Below are 18,034 nucleotides of genomic sequence, written 5' to 3'. Positions count from 1 at the left end.
CTCTATCACCTGTGTATCCTCCCTCTTGCACCGTCTACAGGCTTTCTCTATTTGTGAGCCAACCGCCCTTTCCTCCATCTCTTCAATTTGTTTCCCAACCCCCATCAATTCTAGTTCAAACTCTCCCCAATAGCCTTAGCAAACCTTCCCGCCAGGATATTGGTGCCTTGGGATTCAAGTGCAACCTGTCCTTTTTTTACAAGTCACTCCTGCCCAAAAAGATGTCCCAATGATCCAGAAATCTGAATCCCTCAACCACGCATTTATCCTCCACCTCGCTCTATTCCTATATTCACTTCACATTCAAGGATTAGCATTATTTGCCACAAGTACATCAAAGTATACAGTGGAATGAGTTGTTTGTGTCAACGACCAGCACAGTCCAAAGTCTTGCTGGGGATTGTCTGCAAATATCGCAAACGTTGCATGACCACAACTTACTAGCCTTATGCTGTCTGTCTTTGGACTGTGGGAGGAAACCGGAGAACCAGGGGAGAAGCACACAGACACGGGGAGAAGAAAATGTACAGACAGATTGCTGGCGGTGTAAAGCATCACACTAGCCAACACGCTGCCCCAAAAGGAATTCTGGATTTGCCATGATCACTTCTCACTCCTGAGACAAACATTAAAACCTCTGCTCGTGTAGCAAACCCGCCATCCCAAGGGACATTGTGTGAGCTGTCACCACACTCCCCCACCCACCCATCACAAGTGCATCGTATTTGAGTATGGAGACAGGATACCTACATAATATCCCAGACCATGTGTCAGCTCAGCCTCAAATACCACTGGGGTAAACCATCTCTAACTTTGCCATCAAATCCTGTGGCATGGGGGGAGGTTCACTCTGTGTCTGACAATGGGAGTGTGTGATGGGATGGTGTAGAGGGAGATTCACTCTGTGTCTGACCCTGGGAGTGTGTGATGGGACAGCGTGGAGGGAAGTTCACTCTGTGTCTGACCCCGGGAGTGTGTGATGGGACAGCGTGGAGGGAGGTTCACTCTGTGTCTGACCCCGAGAGTGTGTGATGGGACGGTGTGGAGGGAATTTCACTCTGTGTCTGACCCCGGGAGTGTGTGATGGGACGGTGTGGAGGGGGTTTCACTCTGTGTCTGACCCCGGGAGTGTGTGAAGGGACAGCGTGGAGGGAGATTCACTCTGTGTCTGACCCCGGGAATGTGTGATGGGATGGTGTGGAGGGAGATTCACTCTGCGGGTTACCAGGATTTGCTTGCCTGTGCAAACAGGTGAAGTTCCCCCGGGTCGGAACTGTAGACAGGGCTGGTGGGGCAGTGTCAGAGGTGTCTGTACCAGTATAAACACCCCCTTCTCTCTGGGCAGAGCTGCAACATGAAGCCGCTGATGAACCTTTGGCCCTTTCCCTTCCTGAGCCCCAGCTTCTAGAGAAGCCTCTGCAGATCGAGATTGAGACACCATTACACGCCAAGGAGCGAGAGAGCAGGTCAGTGGTTTCAAAATGGGTGTCACTGCATGGCTGCCGGGTTCTCTAAGGCTCTCGCATAGTTTGCTAGTGAAATGAACCTGCAGCGACAGGAGTGTCCTCAAAGCCTGTGCTCCTGGGGTGTTATTGTGGGAGGCTCACACTATCAGACCTCCCTCTCCTCAAGTTGAAAATTTGCTGCAAAGTTGCCAAAGAACGGTTTTGAAAACTGCCCAAAGACTCTTTTCTTTCCTTTCCTGGAAGGGTTCTATTCAGTTCAGTATTTCAGTCCATCTCTTTCGGCTCAGAGCATTGGGCGTATTGGAATCTAACTTTATTGGGAGTCAAATTGGCAAATTTATTCCATTTGTAACAGCGGATGCCCATCCCGTTCGGAGTGCCTATCCCAGGGTGACAGGGTGAAGAGGGTTTGGGAGCAGGGACGTTTGTAACAGCGGAAACCCATCCCGTTCGGAGTGCCTATCCCAGGGTGACAGGGTGAAGAGGGTTTGGGAGCAGGGACGTTTCGGAGTGCCTATCCCAGGGTGAAGAGGGTTTGGGAGCAGGGACGTTTCGGAGTGCCTATCCCAGGGTGACAGGGTGAAGAGGGTTTGGGAGCAGGGACGTTTCGGAGTGCCTATCCCAGGGTGACAGGGTGAAGAGGGTTTGGGAGCAGGGACGTTTCGGAGAGCCTATCCCAGGGTGAAGAGGGTTCGGGACTTTGGAACGGCCAGAGGAACAGCCCAGGAAAAGCGTTCATTGTTCGCCGCTACACAGACGGTGCTGAGGTTTTTAACACAACACGGTCTTCCCTGCCTGTCCTCTCCTTTTCTCCCTCCCGTCCCGTCCCGTCCCTGAACGGTTCCTTTTTGACTGTTGCTGGTGTTCCGCTGGGTGTAGACTGTGTAATATCCCAGCGGTGGTGTTGATGTTTTGAATTTGACTGCGGGGTCGGGAGTTCCAGCTCACCAAGATACCCACCCGTTCAAATCCCTGACTTTAAAGAACATTGTGCAGTGTACTGTGCCCACTTCAGTCGGTAGGAATGCTGACTAAAGGCCACGGCGGAGACTGTTGGAGGCCGTGAGGGTATCGTTGTGTCAGCGGTATTGAACGGGGAAACCCTGTTTTATCTGAAGTCACCGCGGGGTGAGTCAGGGGTTGAGGGTGGGGAGGGTTTTTATGCAGGTGGAGCCGGTCCTGGGCCCCGTGCAGTCGGTCATCCTCTCAGATGTCCACCCCCACCTCCCTGACGAGGCCCTATTCCCCAATCTGTGCTGCAACGCGAGGTGCGTTCAGAAATAACCCCTATACGGTACAGGGGACCTCCCCGGGGTTATGAGCACCTATTCTCATTCCAGCACCGTCTGCTGATGCAGCTGGAGTGGGGTGGGGATGCACAGGGGCAGCTTCAGGTTTATTTTCATGGGCTACACTATACCGTCCGGTGGGCTATGGGTCACCCGCAGTGCGAGGCCTGGAAGGAGTTTGGGCATATTCAGCAGAATTGCCTGAAGCATCGGGTGGCCAACTCTGCCTCAGAGGCACAGGAGGACACCGCTGGGCCTTCCTCCGCTGACCCCCTTCCCCTCTGGCTGCCCTTCTCCTTGTTGTGCGACCTCCCCACCCCGTGCCAATGGCTGTGTAAGTTGACTTTGAGGCCCGCACCTGACTGCTGTACCCTGCTGCGGAGTGCCTAGTGAAGGTGAGCGGGTCTCTGACAGTGTCCTGCATCAGGGGTGCCCCATGTCGGGGCAGTTGTACTCTCTCTGCATGAACCCACTCCTGCCCCTACTCCTTAAGAGGTTAACGGGTTTGGTTCTGCGTGAACCAGACATGGAGGCTGTCCTGTCAACTCGTGCCCACCACACCCTCCTCACGGTCACCGACCCAGAAGGTGCGAGACTGCCAGCGGGTCTCCTCAGCTGGAGCAGAGTGCGGGCATCTTGGTGGGTCAGTGGCAGGTGGATCCCTACAGGAGGGGTTGAGTCCCTTTTTTTTTTATAAACATTTTTGTAATTGAATTTTCAAATGATTACAGAAGGAAAAAAAATTATCAACCCTTCCCCCTCCCCCCTAACATATCCCTGTAGAAAGAGAGAAAAAAAGAAAGAATGAATGAATGTCTGGATATCGGAAGATCCCCACATGCTCCACGGAGTTCATAATAGCTTTAGTATATATATTTATTTATTTCCCCAAATAACCAATAATTTTATCTTCAGAGCACCGATATATTTTAATCCTATCTTTTGTAAATAAGGGCACCAGATTTTCAGAAATATTTCATGTTTATCTCTTAAATTATAAGTAATTTTTTCAAATGGAATGCAGCTGAAAGCTATATCTATTTTCATTTTCTTAATGTATGTTAAAATTCTTTTTCTTTTCACCGGTCCATTAAGCCCATTAACATTAAAACTTAAAAAATTCAGTAAATTAGTCATTATTTTTAACAGGGTTACTCCAGTCTATAGTAATACCTAACTTTTCAACTTTCATAATACCTTGGGGAATCTTTTTAAAATTCTCTGTGTTGCTCTGTGTCTCCCCCCCAATTGTCCAGGCAAAGAAAGAAAGATTAAAGAAAAATAGATTATAAAGAAAAAAAAAACAAAATACCCCCCCGACTAATGTGAATAAAAAAAAAACACAACATTGCCCCCCTCCGTTGTACGGGTCATGGCAATCGCCATGATTACTCACGTGAATCCCGTAGCAATCGATCCGAAGTCCCTTTGTGGGGAGCACCACGTACCTCCTCGACTTGGGGGTCTACCTGAGCGCAACGGGGGAGGCCGGGCCGGTGAACAGGTGGGATTTGGAGACAAATATCTGCCTGGCTGGGACACGGGCCAGGCCTCCTTCATGCGATCACTGGTCAGGACTCCATGCTATCTCGTACAGGCTGGAACGCTGGTCAGGCCTTTGTGCAATGTCTGCCCGGCTGAGACACTGGTCAGGACTCCTTCGTGCAATCTCGTACCGGGGAAGGGCATTGATATAAATCAGCTGGTCGCCTCAAAGGGATGGTACCTCTGATCGAGGAGGGCGGTCTCCGCGTGCACACTCAGCTGGCGGCTCTCTGCCTCGGGACCTGCAGAGATGCCTCACGGTGACCACCCTCTGAGACGGTGTGCGCTGGCGACACACTTTCTCCACTGGGAACAGGAGTGCAAGCGGCTTCCAGTCGACAATGTCAGCCGAGCCGATTTGTGGGAACTGCCTGGGTTTTATTGGCAGCTGAAGAGGATATGGGGCTTAGACTCGTACTGACAGGGTGCTCCTGTGTCGGTGGGGGACGGTGCTCTGGCTGTGGGGGGGACTGGTCCACCTGGTCTCCCTGAGGGTGTCGAGGAAGTGGAGGGGTTCAGCTGCACTACCGCCTGATGGGCCGGAGGTGCTCATTAGACCCAGGCCTCGAGAGAGGGACCCTACAACGTGAGTGTGGAGATGCCTCGGGAGAGGGACCCCACAACGTGAGTGTGGAGATGCCTCAGAAGAGGGACCCCACAACGTGAATGTGGAGATGCCTCAGGAGAGGGACCCCACAACGTGAGTGTGGAGATGCCTCGGGGTCCGACTCGGGAGAGGGACCCCACAACGTGAGTGTGGAGATGCCTCGGGAGAGGGACCCCACAACGTGAGTGTGGAGATGCCTCGGGAGAGGGACCCCACAACATGAGTGTGGAGATGCCTCGGGAGAGGGACCCCACAACGTGAGTGTGGAGATGCCTCGGGGTCCGACTCGGGAGAGGGACCCCACAACGTGAGTGTGGAGATGCCTCGGGAGAGGGACCCCACAACGTGAGTGTGGAGATGCCTCAGGAGAGGGACCCCACAACGTGAGTGTGGAGATGCCTCGGGAGAGGGTCCCCACAACGTGAGTGTGGAGATGCCTCGGGAGAGGGACCCCACAACGTGAGTGTGGAGATGCCTCGGGAGAGGGACACCACAACGTGAGTGTGGAGATGCCTCAGGAGAGGGACCCCACAACGTGAGTGTGGAGATGCATCGGGGTCCGACTCGGGACAGAGACCCCACAACGTGAGTGTGGAGATGCCTCGGGAGAGGGACCCCACATCGTGAGTGTGGAGATGCCTCAGGAGAGGGACCCCACAACGTGAGTGTGGAGATGCCTCGGGAGAGGGACACCACAACGTGAGTGTGGAGATGCCTCAGGAGAGGGACCCCACAACGTGAGTATGGAGATGCCTCGGGGTCCGACTCGGGACAGAGACCCCACAACGTGAGTGTGGAGATGCCTCGGGGTCCGACTCGGGACAGAGACCCCACAACGTGAGTGTGGAGATGCCTCGGGGTCCGACTCAGGAGAGGGACCCCACAACGTGAGTGTGGAGATGCCTCGGGAGAGGGACCCCACAACGTGAGTGTGGTGATGCCTCGGGAGAGAGACCCCACAACGTGAGTGTGGAGATGCCTCGGGAGAGGGACCCCACAACGTGAGTGTGGAGATGCCTCGGGAGAGGGACCCCACAACGTGAGTGTGGAGATGCCTCGGGAGAGGGACCCCACAACGTGAGTGTGGAGATGCCTCGGGAGAGGGACCCCACAACGTGAGTGTGGAGATGCCTCGGGAGAGGGACCCCACAAAGTGAGTGTGGAGATGCCTCGGGAGAGGGACCCCACAACGTGAGTGTGGAGATGCCTCGGGAGAGGGACCCCACAACGTGAGTGTGGAGATGCCTCGGGAGTGGGACCTCACAACGTGAGTGTGGAGATGCCTCAGGAGAGGGACCCCACAACGTGAGTGTGGAGATGCCTCGGGGTCCGACTCGGGACAGAGACCCCACAACGTGAGTGTGGAGATGCCTCGAGAGAGGGACCCCACATCGTGAGTGTGGAGATGCCTCAGGAGAGGGACCCCACAACGTGAGTGTGGAGATGCCTCAGGAGAGGGACCCCACAACGTGAGTGTGGAGATGCCTCAGGAGAGGGACCCCACATCGTGAGTGTGGAGATGCCTCGGGAGAGGGACCCCACAACGTGAGTGTGGAGATGCCTCAGGAGAGGGACCCCACATCGTGAGTGTGGAGATGCCTCGGGAGAGAGACCCCACAACGTGAGTGTGGAGATGCCTCAGGAGAGGGACCCCACAACGTGAGTGTGGAGATGCCTCGGGCTCCGACTCGGGACAGAGACCCCACAACGTGAGTGTGGAGATGCCTCGAGAGAGGGACCCCACATCGTGAGTGTGGAGATGCCTCGGGAGAGGGACCCCACAACGTGAGTGTGGAGATGCCTCGGGAGAGGGACCCCACAACGTGAGTGTGGAGATGCCTCGGGAGAGGGACCCCACAATGTGAGTGTGGAGATGCCTCGGGAGAGGGACCCCACAACGTGAGTATGGAGATGCCTCGGGAGAGAGACCCCACAACGTGAGTGTGGAGATGCCTCGAGAGAGGGACCCCACATCGTGAGTGTGGAGATGCCTCGGGAGAGGGACCCCACAACGTGAGTGTGGAGATGCCTCGGGAGAGGGACCCCACAACGTGAGTGTGGAGATGCCTCGGGGTCCGACTCGGGACAGAGACCCCACAACGTGAGTGTGGAGATGCCTCGGGAGAGGGACCCTACAACGTGTGTGTGGAGATGCCTCGGGGTCCGACTCGGGAGAGGGACCCCACAACGTGAGTGTGGAGATGCCTCGGGAGAGGGACCCCACATCGTGAGTGTGGAGATGCCTCGGGAGAGGGACCCCACAACGTGAGTGTGGAGATGCCTCGGGAGAGGGACCCCACAACGTGAGTGTGGAGATGCCTCGGGAGAGGGACCCCACAACGTGAGTGTGGAGATGCCTCAGGAGAGGGACCCCACAACGTGAGTGTGGAGATGCCTCAGGAGAGGGACCCCACAACGTGAGTGTGGAGATGCCTCAGGAGAGAGACCCCACAACGTGAGTGTGGAGATGCCTCAGGAGAGGGACCGCACAACGTGAGTGTGGAGATGCCTCGGGAGAGGGACCCCACAACGTGAGTGTGGAGATGCCTCGGGAGAGGGACCCCACAACGTGAGTGTGGAGATGCCTCAGGAGAGGGACCCCACAACGTGAGTGTGGAGATGCCTCGGGGTCCGACTCGGGACAGAGACCCCACAACGTGAGTGTGGAGATGCCTCGAGAGAGGGACCCCACATCGTGAGTGTGGAGATGCCTCAGGAGAGGGACCCCACAACGTGAGTGTGGAGATGCCTCGGGAGAGGGACCCCACATCGTGAGTGTGGAGATGCCTCGGGAGAGGGACCCCACAACGTGAGTGTGGAGATGCCTTGGGAGAGGGACCCCACAACGTGAGTGTGGAGATGCCTCGGGAGAGGGACCCCACAACGTGAGTGTGGAGATGCCTCGGGAGAGGGACCCCACATCGTGAGTGTGGAGATGCCTCAGGAGAGGGACCCCACAACGTGAGTGTGGAGTTGCCTCGGGCTCCGACTCGGGACAGAGACCCCACAACGTGAGTGTGGAGATGCCTCGAGAGAGGGACCCCACAACGTGAGTGTGGAGATGCCTCGGGCTCCGACTCGGGACAGAGACCCCACAATGTGAGTGTGGAGATGCCTCGGGAGAGGGACCCCACAACGTGAGTGTGGAGATGCCTCGGGAGAGGGACCCCACAACGTGAGTGTGGAGATGCCTCGGGAGAGGGACCCCACAACGTGAGTGTGGAGATGCCTCGGGTGAGGGACCCCACAACGTGAGTGTGGAGATGCCTCGGGAGAGGGACCCCACAACGTGAGTGTGGAGATGCGTCGGGAGAGGGACCCCACAACGTGAGTGTGGAGATGCCTCGGGGTCCGACTCGGGAGAGGGACCCCACAACGTGAGTGTGGAGATGCTTCGGGAGAGGGAACCCACAACGTGAGTGTGGAGATGCCTCGGGAGAGGGACCCCACAACGTGAGTGTGGAGATGCCTCGGGTGAGGGACCCCACAACGTGTGTGGAGATGCCTCGGGTGAGGGACCCCACAACGTGAGTGTGGAGATGCCTCGGGTGAGGGACCCCACAACGTGAGTGTGGAGATGCCTCGGGAGAGGGACCGCACAACGTGAGTGTGGAGATGCCTCGGGGTCCGACTTGGGAGAGGGACCCCACAACGTGAGTGTGGAGATGCCTCGGGAGAGGGACCCCACAACGTGAGTGTGGAGATGCCTCGGGAGAGGGACCCCACAACGTGAGTGTGGAGATGCCTCGGGAGAGAGACCCCACAACGTGAGTGTGGAGATGCCTCGGGAGAGAGACCCCACAACGTGAGTGTGGAGATGCCTCGGGAGAGAGACCCCACAACGTGAATGTGGAGATGCCTCGGGAGAGTGACCCCACAACGTGATTGTGGAGATGCCTCGGGGTCCGACTCGGGAGAGGGACCCCACCACGTGAGTGTGGAGATGCCTCGGGAGAGGGACCCCACAACGTGAGTGTGGAGATGCCTCGGGAGAGGGACCCCACAACGTGAGTGTGGAGATGCCTCGGGAGAGGGACCCCACAACGTGAGTGTGGAGATGCCTCGGGAGAGGGACCCCACAACGTGAGTGTGGAGATGCCTTGGGAGAGAGACCCCACAACGTGAGTGTGGAGATGCCTCGGGAGAGGGACCCCACAACGTGAGTGTGGAGATGCCTCGGAGTCCGACTCGGGACAGAGACCCCACAACGTGAGTATGGAGATGCCTCGGGAGAGGGACCCCACAACGTGAGTGTGGAGATGCCTCGAGAGAGGGACCCCACAACGTGAGTGTGGAGATGCCTCGGGAGAGGGTCCCCACAACGTGAGTGTGGAGATGCCTCGGGGTCCGACTCGGGAGAGGGACCCCACAACGTGAGTGTGGAGATGCCTCGGGAGAGAGAACCCAACCACGTGAGTGTGGAGATGCCTCGGGGTCCGACTCGGGACAGAGACCCCACAACGTGAGTGTGGAGATGCCTCGGGAGAGGGACCCCACATCGTGAGTGTGGAGATGCCTCGGGAGAGGGACCCCACAACGTGAGTGTGGAGATGCCTCGGGGTCCGACTCGGGACAGAGACCCCACAACGTGAGTGTGGAGATGCCTCGGGAGAGGGACCCCACATCGTGAGTGTGGAGATGCCTCGGGAGAGGGACCCCACAACGTGAGTGTGGAGATGCCTCGGGGTCCGACTCGGGACAGAGACCCCACAACGTGAGTGTGGAGATGCCTCGGGAGAGGGTCCCCACAACGTGTGTGTGGAGATGCCTCGGGAGAGGGACCCCACAACGTGAGTGTGGAGATGCCTCGAGAGAGGGACCCCACAACGTGAGTGTGGAGATGCCTCGGGAGAGGGACCCCACAACGTGAGTGTGGAGATTCCTCGGGAGAGGGACCCCACAACGTGAGTGTGGAGATGCCTCGAGAGAGGGACCCCACAACGTGAGTGTGGAGATGCCTCGGGGTCCAACTCGGGACAGAGACCCCACAACGTGAGTGTGGAGATGCCTCGGGAGAGGGACCCCACAAAGTGAGTGTGGAGATGCCTCGGGAGTGGGACCCCACAACGTGAGTGTGGAGATGCCTCAGGAGAGGGACCCCACAACGTGAGTGTGGAGATGCCTCAGGAGAGGGACCCCACAACGTGAGTGTGGAGATGCCTCAGGAGAGGGACCCCACATCGTGAGTGTGGAGATGCCTCGGGAGAGGGACCCCACAACGTGAGTGTGGAGATGCCTCAGGAGAGGGACCCCACATCGTGAGTGTGGAGATGCCTCGGGAGAGAGACCCCACAACGTGAGTGTGGAGATGCCTCAGGAGAGGGACCCCACAACGTGAGTGTGGAGATGCCTCGGGCTCCGACTCGGGACAGAGACCCCACAACGTGAGTGTGGAGATGCCTCGAGAGAGGGACCCCACATCGTGAGTGTGGAGATGCCTCGGGAGAGGGACCCCACAACGTGAGTGTGGAGATGCCTCGGGAGAGGGACCCCACAACGTGAGTGTGGAGATGCCTCGGGAGAGGGACCCCACAATGTGAGTGTGGAGATGCCTCGGGAGAGGGACCCCACAACGTGAGTATGGAGATGCCTCGGGAGAGAGACCCCACAACGTGAGTGTGGAGATGCCTCGAGAGAGGGACCCCACATCGTGAGTGTGGAGATGCCTCGGGAGAGGGACCCCACAACGTGAGTGTGGAGATGCCTCGGGAGAGGGACCCCACAACGTGAGTGTGGAGATGCCTCGGGGTCCGACTCGGGACAGAGACCCCACAACGTGAGTGTGGAGATGCCTCGGGAGAGGGACCCTACAACGTGTGTGTGGAGATGCCTCGGGGTCCGACTCGGGAGAGGGACCCCACAACGTGAGTGTGGAGATGCCTCGGGAGAGGGACCCCACATCGTGAGTGTGGAGATGCCTCGGGAGAGGGACCCCACAACGTGAGTGTGGAGATGCCTCGGGAGAGGGACCCCACAACGTGAGTGTGGAGATGCCTCGGGAGAGGGACCCCACAACGTGAGTGTGGAGATGCCTCAGGAGAGGGACCCCACAACGTGAGTGTGGAGATGCCTCAGGAGAGGGACCCCACAACGTGAGTGTGGAGATGCCTCAGGAGAGAGACCCCACAACGTGAGTGTGGAGATGCCTCAGGAGAGGGACCGCACAACGTGAGTGTGGAGATGCCTCGGGAGAGGGACCCCACAACGTGAGTGTGGAGATGCCTCGGGAGAGGGACCCCACAACGTGAGTGTGGAGATGCCTCAGGAGAGGGACCCCACAACGTGAGTGTGGAGATGCCTCGGGGTCCGACTCGGGACAGAGACCCCACAACGTGAGTGTGGAGATGCCTCGAGAGAGGGACCCCACATCGTGAGTGTGGAGATGCCTCAGGAGAGGGACCCCACAACGTGAGTGTGGAGATGCCTCGGGGGAGGGACCCCACAACGTGAGTGTGGAGATGCCTCGGGAGAGGGACCCCACATCGTGAGTGTGGAGATGCCTCGGGAGAGGGACCCCACAACGTGAGTGTGGAGATGCCTTGGGAGAGGGACCCCACAACGTGAGTGTGGAGATGCCTCGGGAGAGGGACCCCACAACGTGAGTGTGGAGATGCCTCGGGAGAGGGACCCCACAACGTGAGTGTGGAGATGCCTCGGGAGAGGGACCCCACAACGTGAGTGTGGAGATGCCTCGGGAGAGGGACCCCACAACGTGAGTGTGGAGATGCCTCAGGAGAGGGACCCCACAACGTGAGTGTGGAGATGCCTCAGGAGAGAGACCCCACAACGTGAGTGTGGAGATGCCTCAGGAGAGGGATCCCACAACGTGAGTGTGGAGATGCATCGGGGTCCGACTCGGGACAGAGACCCCACAACGTGAGTGTGGAGATGCCTCGGGAGAGGGACCCCACATCGTGAGTGTGGAGATGCCTCAGGAGAGGGACCCCACAACGTGAGTGTGGAGTTGCCTCGGGCTCCGACTCGGGACAGAGACCCCACAACGTGAGTGTGGAGATGCCTCGAGAGAGGGACCCCACAACGTGAGTGTGGAGATGCCTCGGGCTCCGACTCGGGACAGAGACCCCACAATGTGAGTGTGGAGATGCCTCGGGAGAGGGACCCCACAACGTGAGTGTGGAGATGCCTCGGGAGAGGGACCCCACAACGTGAGTGTGGAGATGCCTCGGGAGAGGGACCCCACAACGTGAGTGTGGAGATGCCTCGGGTGAGGGACCCCACAACGTGAGTGTGGAGATGCCTCGGGAGAGGGACCCCACAACGTGAGTGTGGAGATGCGTCGGGAGAGGGACCCCACAACGTGAGTGTGGAGATGCCTCGGGGTCCGACTCGGGAGAGGGACCCCACAACGTGAGTGTGGAGATGCTTCGGGAGAGGGAACCCACAACGTGAGTGTGGAGATGCCTCGGGAGAGGGACCCCACAACGTGAGTGTGGAGATGCCTCGGGTGAGGGACCCCACAACGTGTGTGGAGATGCCTCGGGTGAGGGACCCCACAACGTGAGTGTGGAGATGCCTCGGGTGAGGGACCCCACAACGTGAGTGTGGAGATGCCTCGGGAGAGGGACCGCACAACGTGAGTGTGGAGATGCCTCGGGGTCCGACTCGGGAGAGGGACCCCACAACGTGAGTGTGGAGATGCCTCGGGAGAGGGACCCCACAACGTGAGTGTGGAGATGCCTCGGGAGAGGGACCCCACAACGTGAGTGTGGAGATGCCTCGGGAGAGAGACCCCACAACGTGAGTGTGGAGATGCCTCGGGAGAGAGACCCCACAACGTGAGTGTGGAGATGCCTCGGGAGAGAGACCCCACAACGTGAATGTGGAGATGCCTCGGGAGAGTGACCCCACAACGTGATTGTGGAGATGCCTCGGGGTCCGACTCGGGAGAGGGACCCCACCACGTGAGTGTGGAGATGCCTCGGGAGAGGGACCCCACAACGTGAGTGTGGAGATGCCTCGGGAGAGGGACCCCACAACGTGAGTGTGGAGATGCCTCGGGAGAGGGACCCCACAACGTGAGTGTGGAGATGCCTCGGGAGAGGGACCCCACAACGTGAGTGTGGAGATGCCTTGGGAGAGAGACCCCACAACGTGAGTGTGGAGATGCCTCGGGAGAGGGACCCCACAACGTGAGTGTGGAGATGCCTCGGAGTCCGACTCGGGACAGAGACCCCACAACGTGAGTATGGAGATGCCTCGGGAGAGGGACCCCACAACGTGAGTGTGGAGATGCCTCGAGAGAGGGACCCCACAACGTGAGTGTGGAGATGCCTCGGGAGAGGGTCCCCACAACGTGAGTGTGGAGATGCCTCGGGGTCCGACTCGGGAGAGGGACCCCACAACGTGAGTGTGGAGATGCCTCGGGAGAGAGAACCCAACCACGTGAGTGTGGAGATGCCTCGGGGTCCGACTCGGGACAGAGACCCCACAACGTGAGTGTGGAGATGCCTCGGGAGAGGGACCCCACATCGTGAGTGTGGAGATGCCTCGGGAGAGGGACCCCACAACGTGAGTGTGGAGATGCCTCGGGGTCCGACTCGGGACAGAGACCCCACAACGTGAGTGTGGAGATGCCTCGGGAGAGGGACCCCACATCGTGAGTGTGGAGATGCCTCGGGAGAGGGACCCCACAACGTGAGTGTGGAGATGCCTCGGGGTCCGACTCGGGACAGAGACCCCACAACGTGAGTGTGGAGATGCCTCGGGAGAGGGTCCCCACAACGTGTGTGTGGAGATGCCTCGGGAGAGGGACCCCACAACGTGAGTGTGGAGATGCCTCGAGAGAGGGACCCCACAACGTGAGTGTGGAGATGCCTCGGGAGAGGGACCCCACAACGTGAGTGTGGAGATTCCTCGGGAGAGGGACCCCACAACGTGAGTGTGGAGATGCCTCGAGAGAGGGACCCCACAACGTGAGTGTGGAGATGCCTCGGGGTCCAACTCGGGACAGAGACCCCACAACGTGAGTGTGGAGATGCCTCGGGAGAGGGACCCCACAACGTGAGTGTGGAGATGCCTCGGGAGTGGGACCCCACAACGTGAGTGTGGAGATGCCTCGGGAGAGGGACCCCACAACGTGAGTGTGGAGATGCCTCGGGAGAGGGACCCCACAACGTGAGCTGTCTTGCGGAGATGCCCATGGTGCCGTTCTGTGAGGCTCTGAAGTGTTCCTTGTACGAGCTGCTCCTGCACACCGTTCACTCCCTTGCCTCTGTCGACCGACCAGACTCGCCTTGGCAGTCTGTTTCAACATCGGAGAGTGGAGGAGGCCCCCAGAGGAGGTCTCTTCGCAGGGGTCCTTCCCCTGTACACCGGGGATCTGGGCTGGAAGTTGTTGCATCGGACTGTCCCGTATAATGGGTTCCTGAGCAGGTTCACTGACACCCCGTCCCCCTGTCCATTCTGTGTCCAGGAGGAGTCAGTGTACCACGCTGATATGGAGTGTGAGAGGTTGCTGACCCGGTTTGAGTATCAGAAGGGATGCTTCTCGGGTTCTGGCTGGACTTCAGCCATGCACCCTCCTTGTACGGGGGCACCCAGTACGGAGGGGGGCGGGGTGTGACGAGGATTGGTCCTGGGCCGACCATGTCCTTATGATTACCAACCCTGTCGACCTGCAGGGGATGCGAGGCTGTCAGTGGGTGTTCTCTGCCACGGTCAATTGGAGAAAGTGCTCTGGTCATTTAGTGGGTTAGTGGGAGATATACTCTGTCAGAGGAGCTAAGGCCATTTGTGTGGAGCACCACACCCCTCTATCTGAGCCCTACCTGGGATCCATTGTGGAGACTTGGCTGGTGAACTGTCAGGACTTAGAGACAACTGTTTGCCCTTCTTCTGGGGACAGGGTGTCCCTGGAGAGGGGGCATGTGATCATTATGAGTTCAGTGGGGGGATTCCCAGGAATGGTGGCCCCACTCCCTGGGAATTGAGTGCATTATAGACAGTAATAACTCTCTTTTAATTTGAATTCAATAACTGTATTATAACCCTTGACCTTTGTACATCTTTTAATTTTGAATAAAGTTTTTTATGTTTGTAAAACAAAAATGGGGGTAACTGAGGGAGGGTCAGACTTCCTCGGTTTGAAGTTTTTGATGGGACTACAGAGAGGCAGACTTTTGAAGAAATCAGACATTTAGTCCAATTCACCCGTAAGCTGAGGATCTGCTGTTCCTCGTTCTGCAGAGAGAGGAGGGAAGCTGAATTTGAATCCTATCTCCGTCGAATGATCAACCGTTTCACTCGGCAGCTTCATGAGGACATCCACAAGGTCTGTAAAACCAAACTGGGATTCATGGAGTTTTGGTACCTTCAAAGGGTTCAGGCAGTAAATCAGAGAACAATAGAGGACTGAAACACACCCTTGGCATTTCTTCCATACTGACCCAGAAGCACATCTAAGCCAGTCCAGTTTGCCTGTGTTTGATCCATATCCCCCTAACCTTTCCTATCCTGTCCACATCCCCCTAACCTTTCCTATCCTGTCCACATCCCTCTAAACCTTTCCTATCCTGTCCACATCCCTCTAAACCTTTCCTATCCTGTCCAAATCCCTCTAACCTTTCCTATCCTGTCCACATCCCCCTAACCTTTCCTATCCATGTACCTCTCAACATCCCTCTAAACCTTTCCTATCCTGTCCACATCCCCCTAACCTTTCCTATCCTGTCCACATCCCCCTAACCTTTCCTATCCTGTCCACATCCCCCTAACCTTTCCTATCCTGTCCACATCCCCCTAACCTTTCCTATCCTGTCAAAATCCCTCTAACCTTTCCTATCCTGTCCACATCCCCCTAACCTTTCCTATCCTGTCCACATCCCCCTAACCTTTCCTATCCTGTCCACATCCCCCTAACCTTTCCTATCCATGTACCTCTCCACATCCCTCTAAACCTTTCCTATCCAGTCCACATCCCTCTAAACCTTTCCTATCCTGTCCACATCCCCCTAACCTTTCCTATCCTGTCCACATCCCCCTAACCTTTCCTATCCTGTCCACATCCCCCTAACCTTTCCTATCCTGTCCACATCCCTCTAAACCTTTCCTATCCTGTCCACATCCCCCTAACCTTTCCTATCCTGTCCACATCCCCCTAACCTTTCCTATCCTGTCCACATCCCTCTAAACCTTTCCTATCCTGTCCACATCCCCCTAACCTTTCCTATCCTGTCCACATCCCCCTAACCTTTCCTATCCATGTACCTCTCCACATCCCTCTAAACCTTTCCTATCCTGTCCACATCCCTCTAAACCTTTCCTATCCTGTCCACATCCCTCTAAACCTTTCCTATCCTGTCCACATCCCCCTAACCTTTCCTATCCTGTCCGCATCCCCCTAACCTTTCCTATCCTGTCCGCATCCCCCTAACCTTTCCTATCCTGTCCACATCCCCCTAACCTTTCCTATCCTGTCCACATCCCCCTAACCTTTCCTATCCATGTACCTCTCCACATCCCCCTAACCTTTCCTATCCTGTCCACATCCCCCTAACCTTTCCTATCCTGTCCACATCCCCCTAACCTTTCCTATCCATGTACCTCTCCACATCCCCCTAACCTTTCCTATCCTGTCCACATCCCCCTAACCTTTCCTATCCATGTACCTCTCCACATCCCTCTAAACCTTTCCTATCCTGTCCACATCCCCCTAACCTTTCCTATCCATGTACCTCTCCACATCCCTCTAAACCTTTCCTATCCTGTCCACATCCCTCTAAACCTTTCCTATCCTGTCCACATCCCTCTAAACCTTTCCTATCCTGTCCACATCCCCCTAACCTTTCCTATCCTGTCCACATCCCCCTAACCTTTCCTATCCATGTACCTCTCCACATCCCTCTAAACCTTTCCTATCCTGTCCACATCCCTCTAAACCTTTCCTATCCTGTCCACATCCCCCTAACCTTTCCTATCCTGTCCACATCCCCCTAACCTTTCCTATCCTGTCCACATCCCCCTAACCTTTCCTATCCTGTCCACATCCCCCTAACCTTTCCTATCCTGTCCACATCCCCCTAACCTTTCCTATCCTGTCCACATCCCCCTAACCTTTCCTATCCATGTACCTCTCCACATCCCTCTAAACCTTTCATATCCTGTCCACATCCCTCTAAACCTTTCCTATCCTAACCACATCCCCCTAACCTTTCCTATCCATGTACCTCTCCACATCCCTCTAAACCTTTCCTATCCTGTCCACATCCCCCTAACCTTTCCTATCCTGTCCACATCCCCCTAACCTTTCCTATCCTGTCCACATCCCTCTAAACCTTTCCTATCCTGTCCACATCCCTCTAAACCTTTCCTATCCTGTCCACATCCCTCTAAACCTTTCCTATCCTGTCCACATCCCCCTAACCTTTCCTATCCTGTCCACATCCCTCTAAACCTTTCCTATCCTGTCCACATCCCCCTAACCTTTCCTATCCTGTCCACATCCCTCTAAACCTTTCCTATCCTGTCCACATCCCCTAACCTTTCCTATCCATGTACCTCTCCACATCCCTCTAAACCTTTCCTATCCTGTCCACATCCCTCTAAACCTTTCCTATCCTGTCCACATCCCCCTAACCTTTCCTATCCTGTCCACATCCCCCTAACCTTTCCTATCCTGTCCACATCCCCCTAACCTTTCCTATCCTGTCCACATCCCCCTAACCTTTCCTATCCTGTCCACATCCCCCTAACCTTTCCTATCCTGTCCACATCCCCTAACCTTTCCTATCCATGTACCTCTCCACATCCCTCTAAACCTTTCCTATCCTGTCCACATCCCGCTAAACCTTTCCTATCCTGTCCACATCCCTCTAAACCTTTCCTATCCTGTCCACATCCCCCTAACCTTTCCTATCCTGTCCACATCCCCCTAACCTTTCCTATCCTGTCCACATCCCCCTAACCTTTCCTATCCTGTCCACATCCCCCTAACCTTTCCTATCCTGTCCACATCCCCTAACCTTTCCTATCCATGTACCTCTCCACATCCCTCTAAACCTTTCCTATCCTGTCCACATCCCGCTAAACCTTTCCTATCCTGTCCACATCCCCCTAACCTTTCCTATCCTGTCCACATCCCCCTAACCTTTCCTATCCTGTCCACATCC

The 18,034-nt window shown here is 56.7% G+C and overlaps 1 protein-coding gene across 1 annotated transcript in view; it reads left to right on the top strand.

Annotated features, from left to right (window-relative positions):
• The window catches only part of xpc (xeroderma pigmentosum, complementation group C), a 65,866-nt gene that overhangs the window by 11,510 nt on the left and 36,322 nt on the right, over positions 1-18,034 (top strand). Inside the window, exons 5-6 of the mRNA XM_059943899.1 lie at positions 1,346-1,466; positions 15,114-15,198. Of these exons, the coding sequence (XP_059799882.1) occupies positions 1,346-1,466; positions 15,114-15,198 (206 nt within the window). The remainder of the gene's footprint in view (positions 1-1,345; positions 1,467-15,113; positions 15,199-18,034) is intronic.

The sequence above is a fragment of the Hypanus sabinus genome, chromosome 19, assembly GCF_030144855.1.
Source record: "Hypanus sabinus isolate sHypSab1 chromosome 19, sHypSab1.hap1, whole genome shotgun sequence".
NCBI lineage: Eukaryota > Metazoa > Chordata > Chondrichthyes > Myliobatiformes > Dasyatidae > Hypanus > Hypanus sabinus.
The sequence above is the reverse complement of the archived record's forward strand: the minus strand, read 5'-3'. Positions and strand labels throughout refer to the sequence as shown.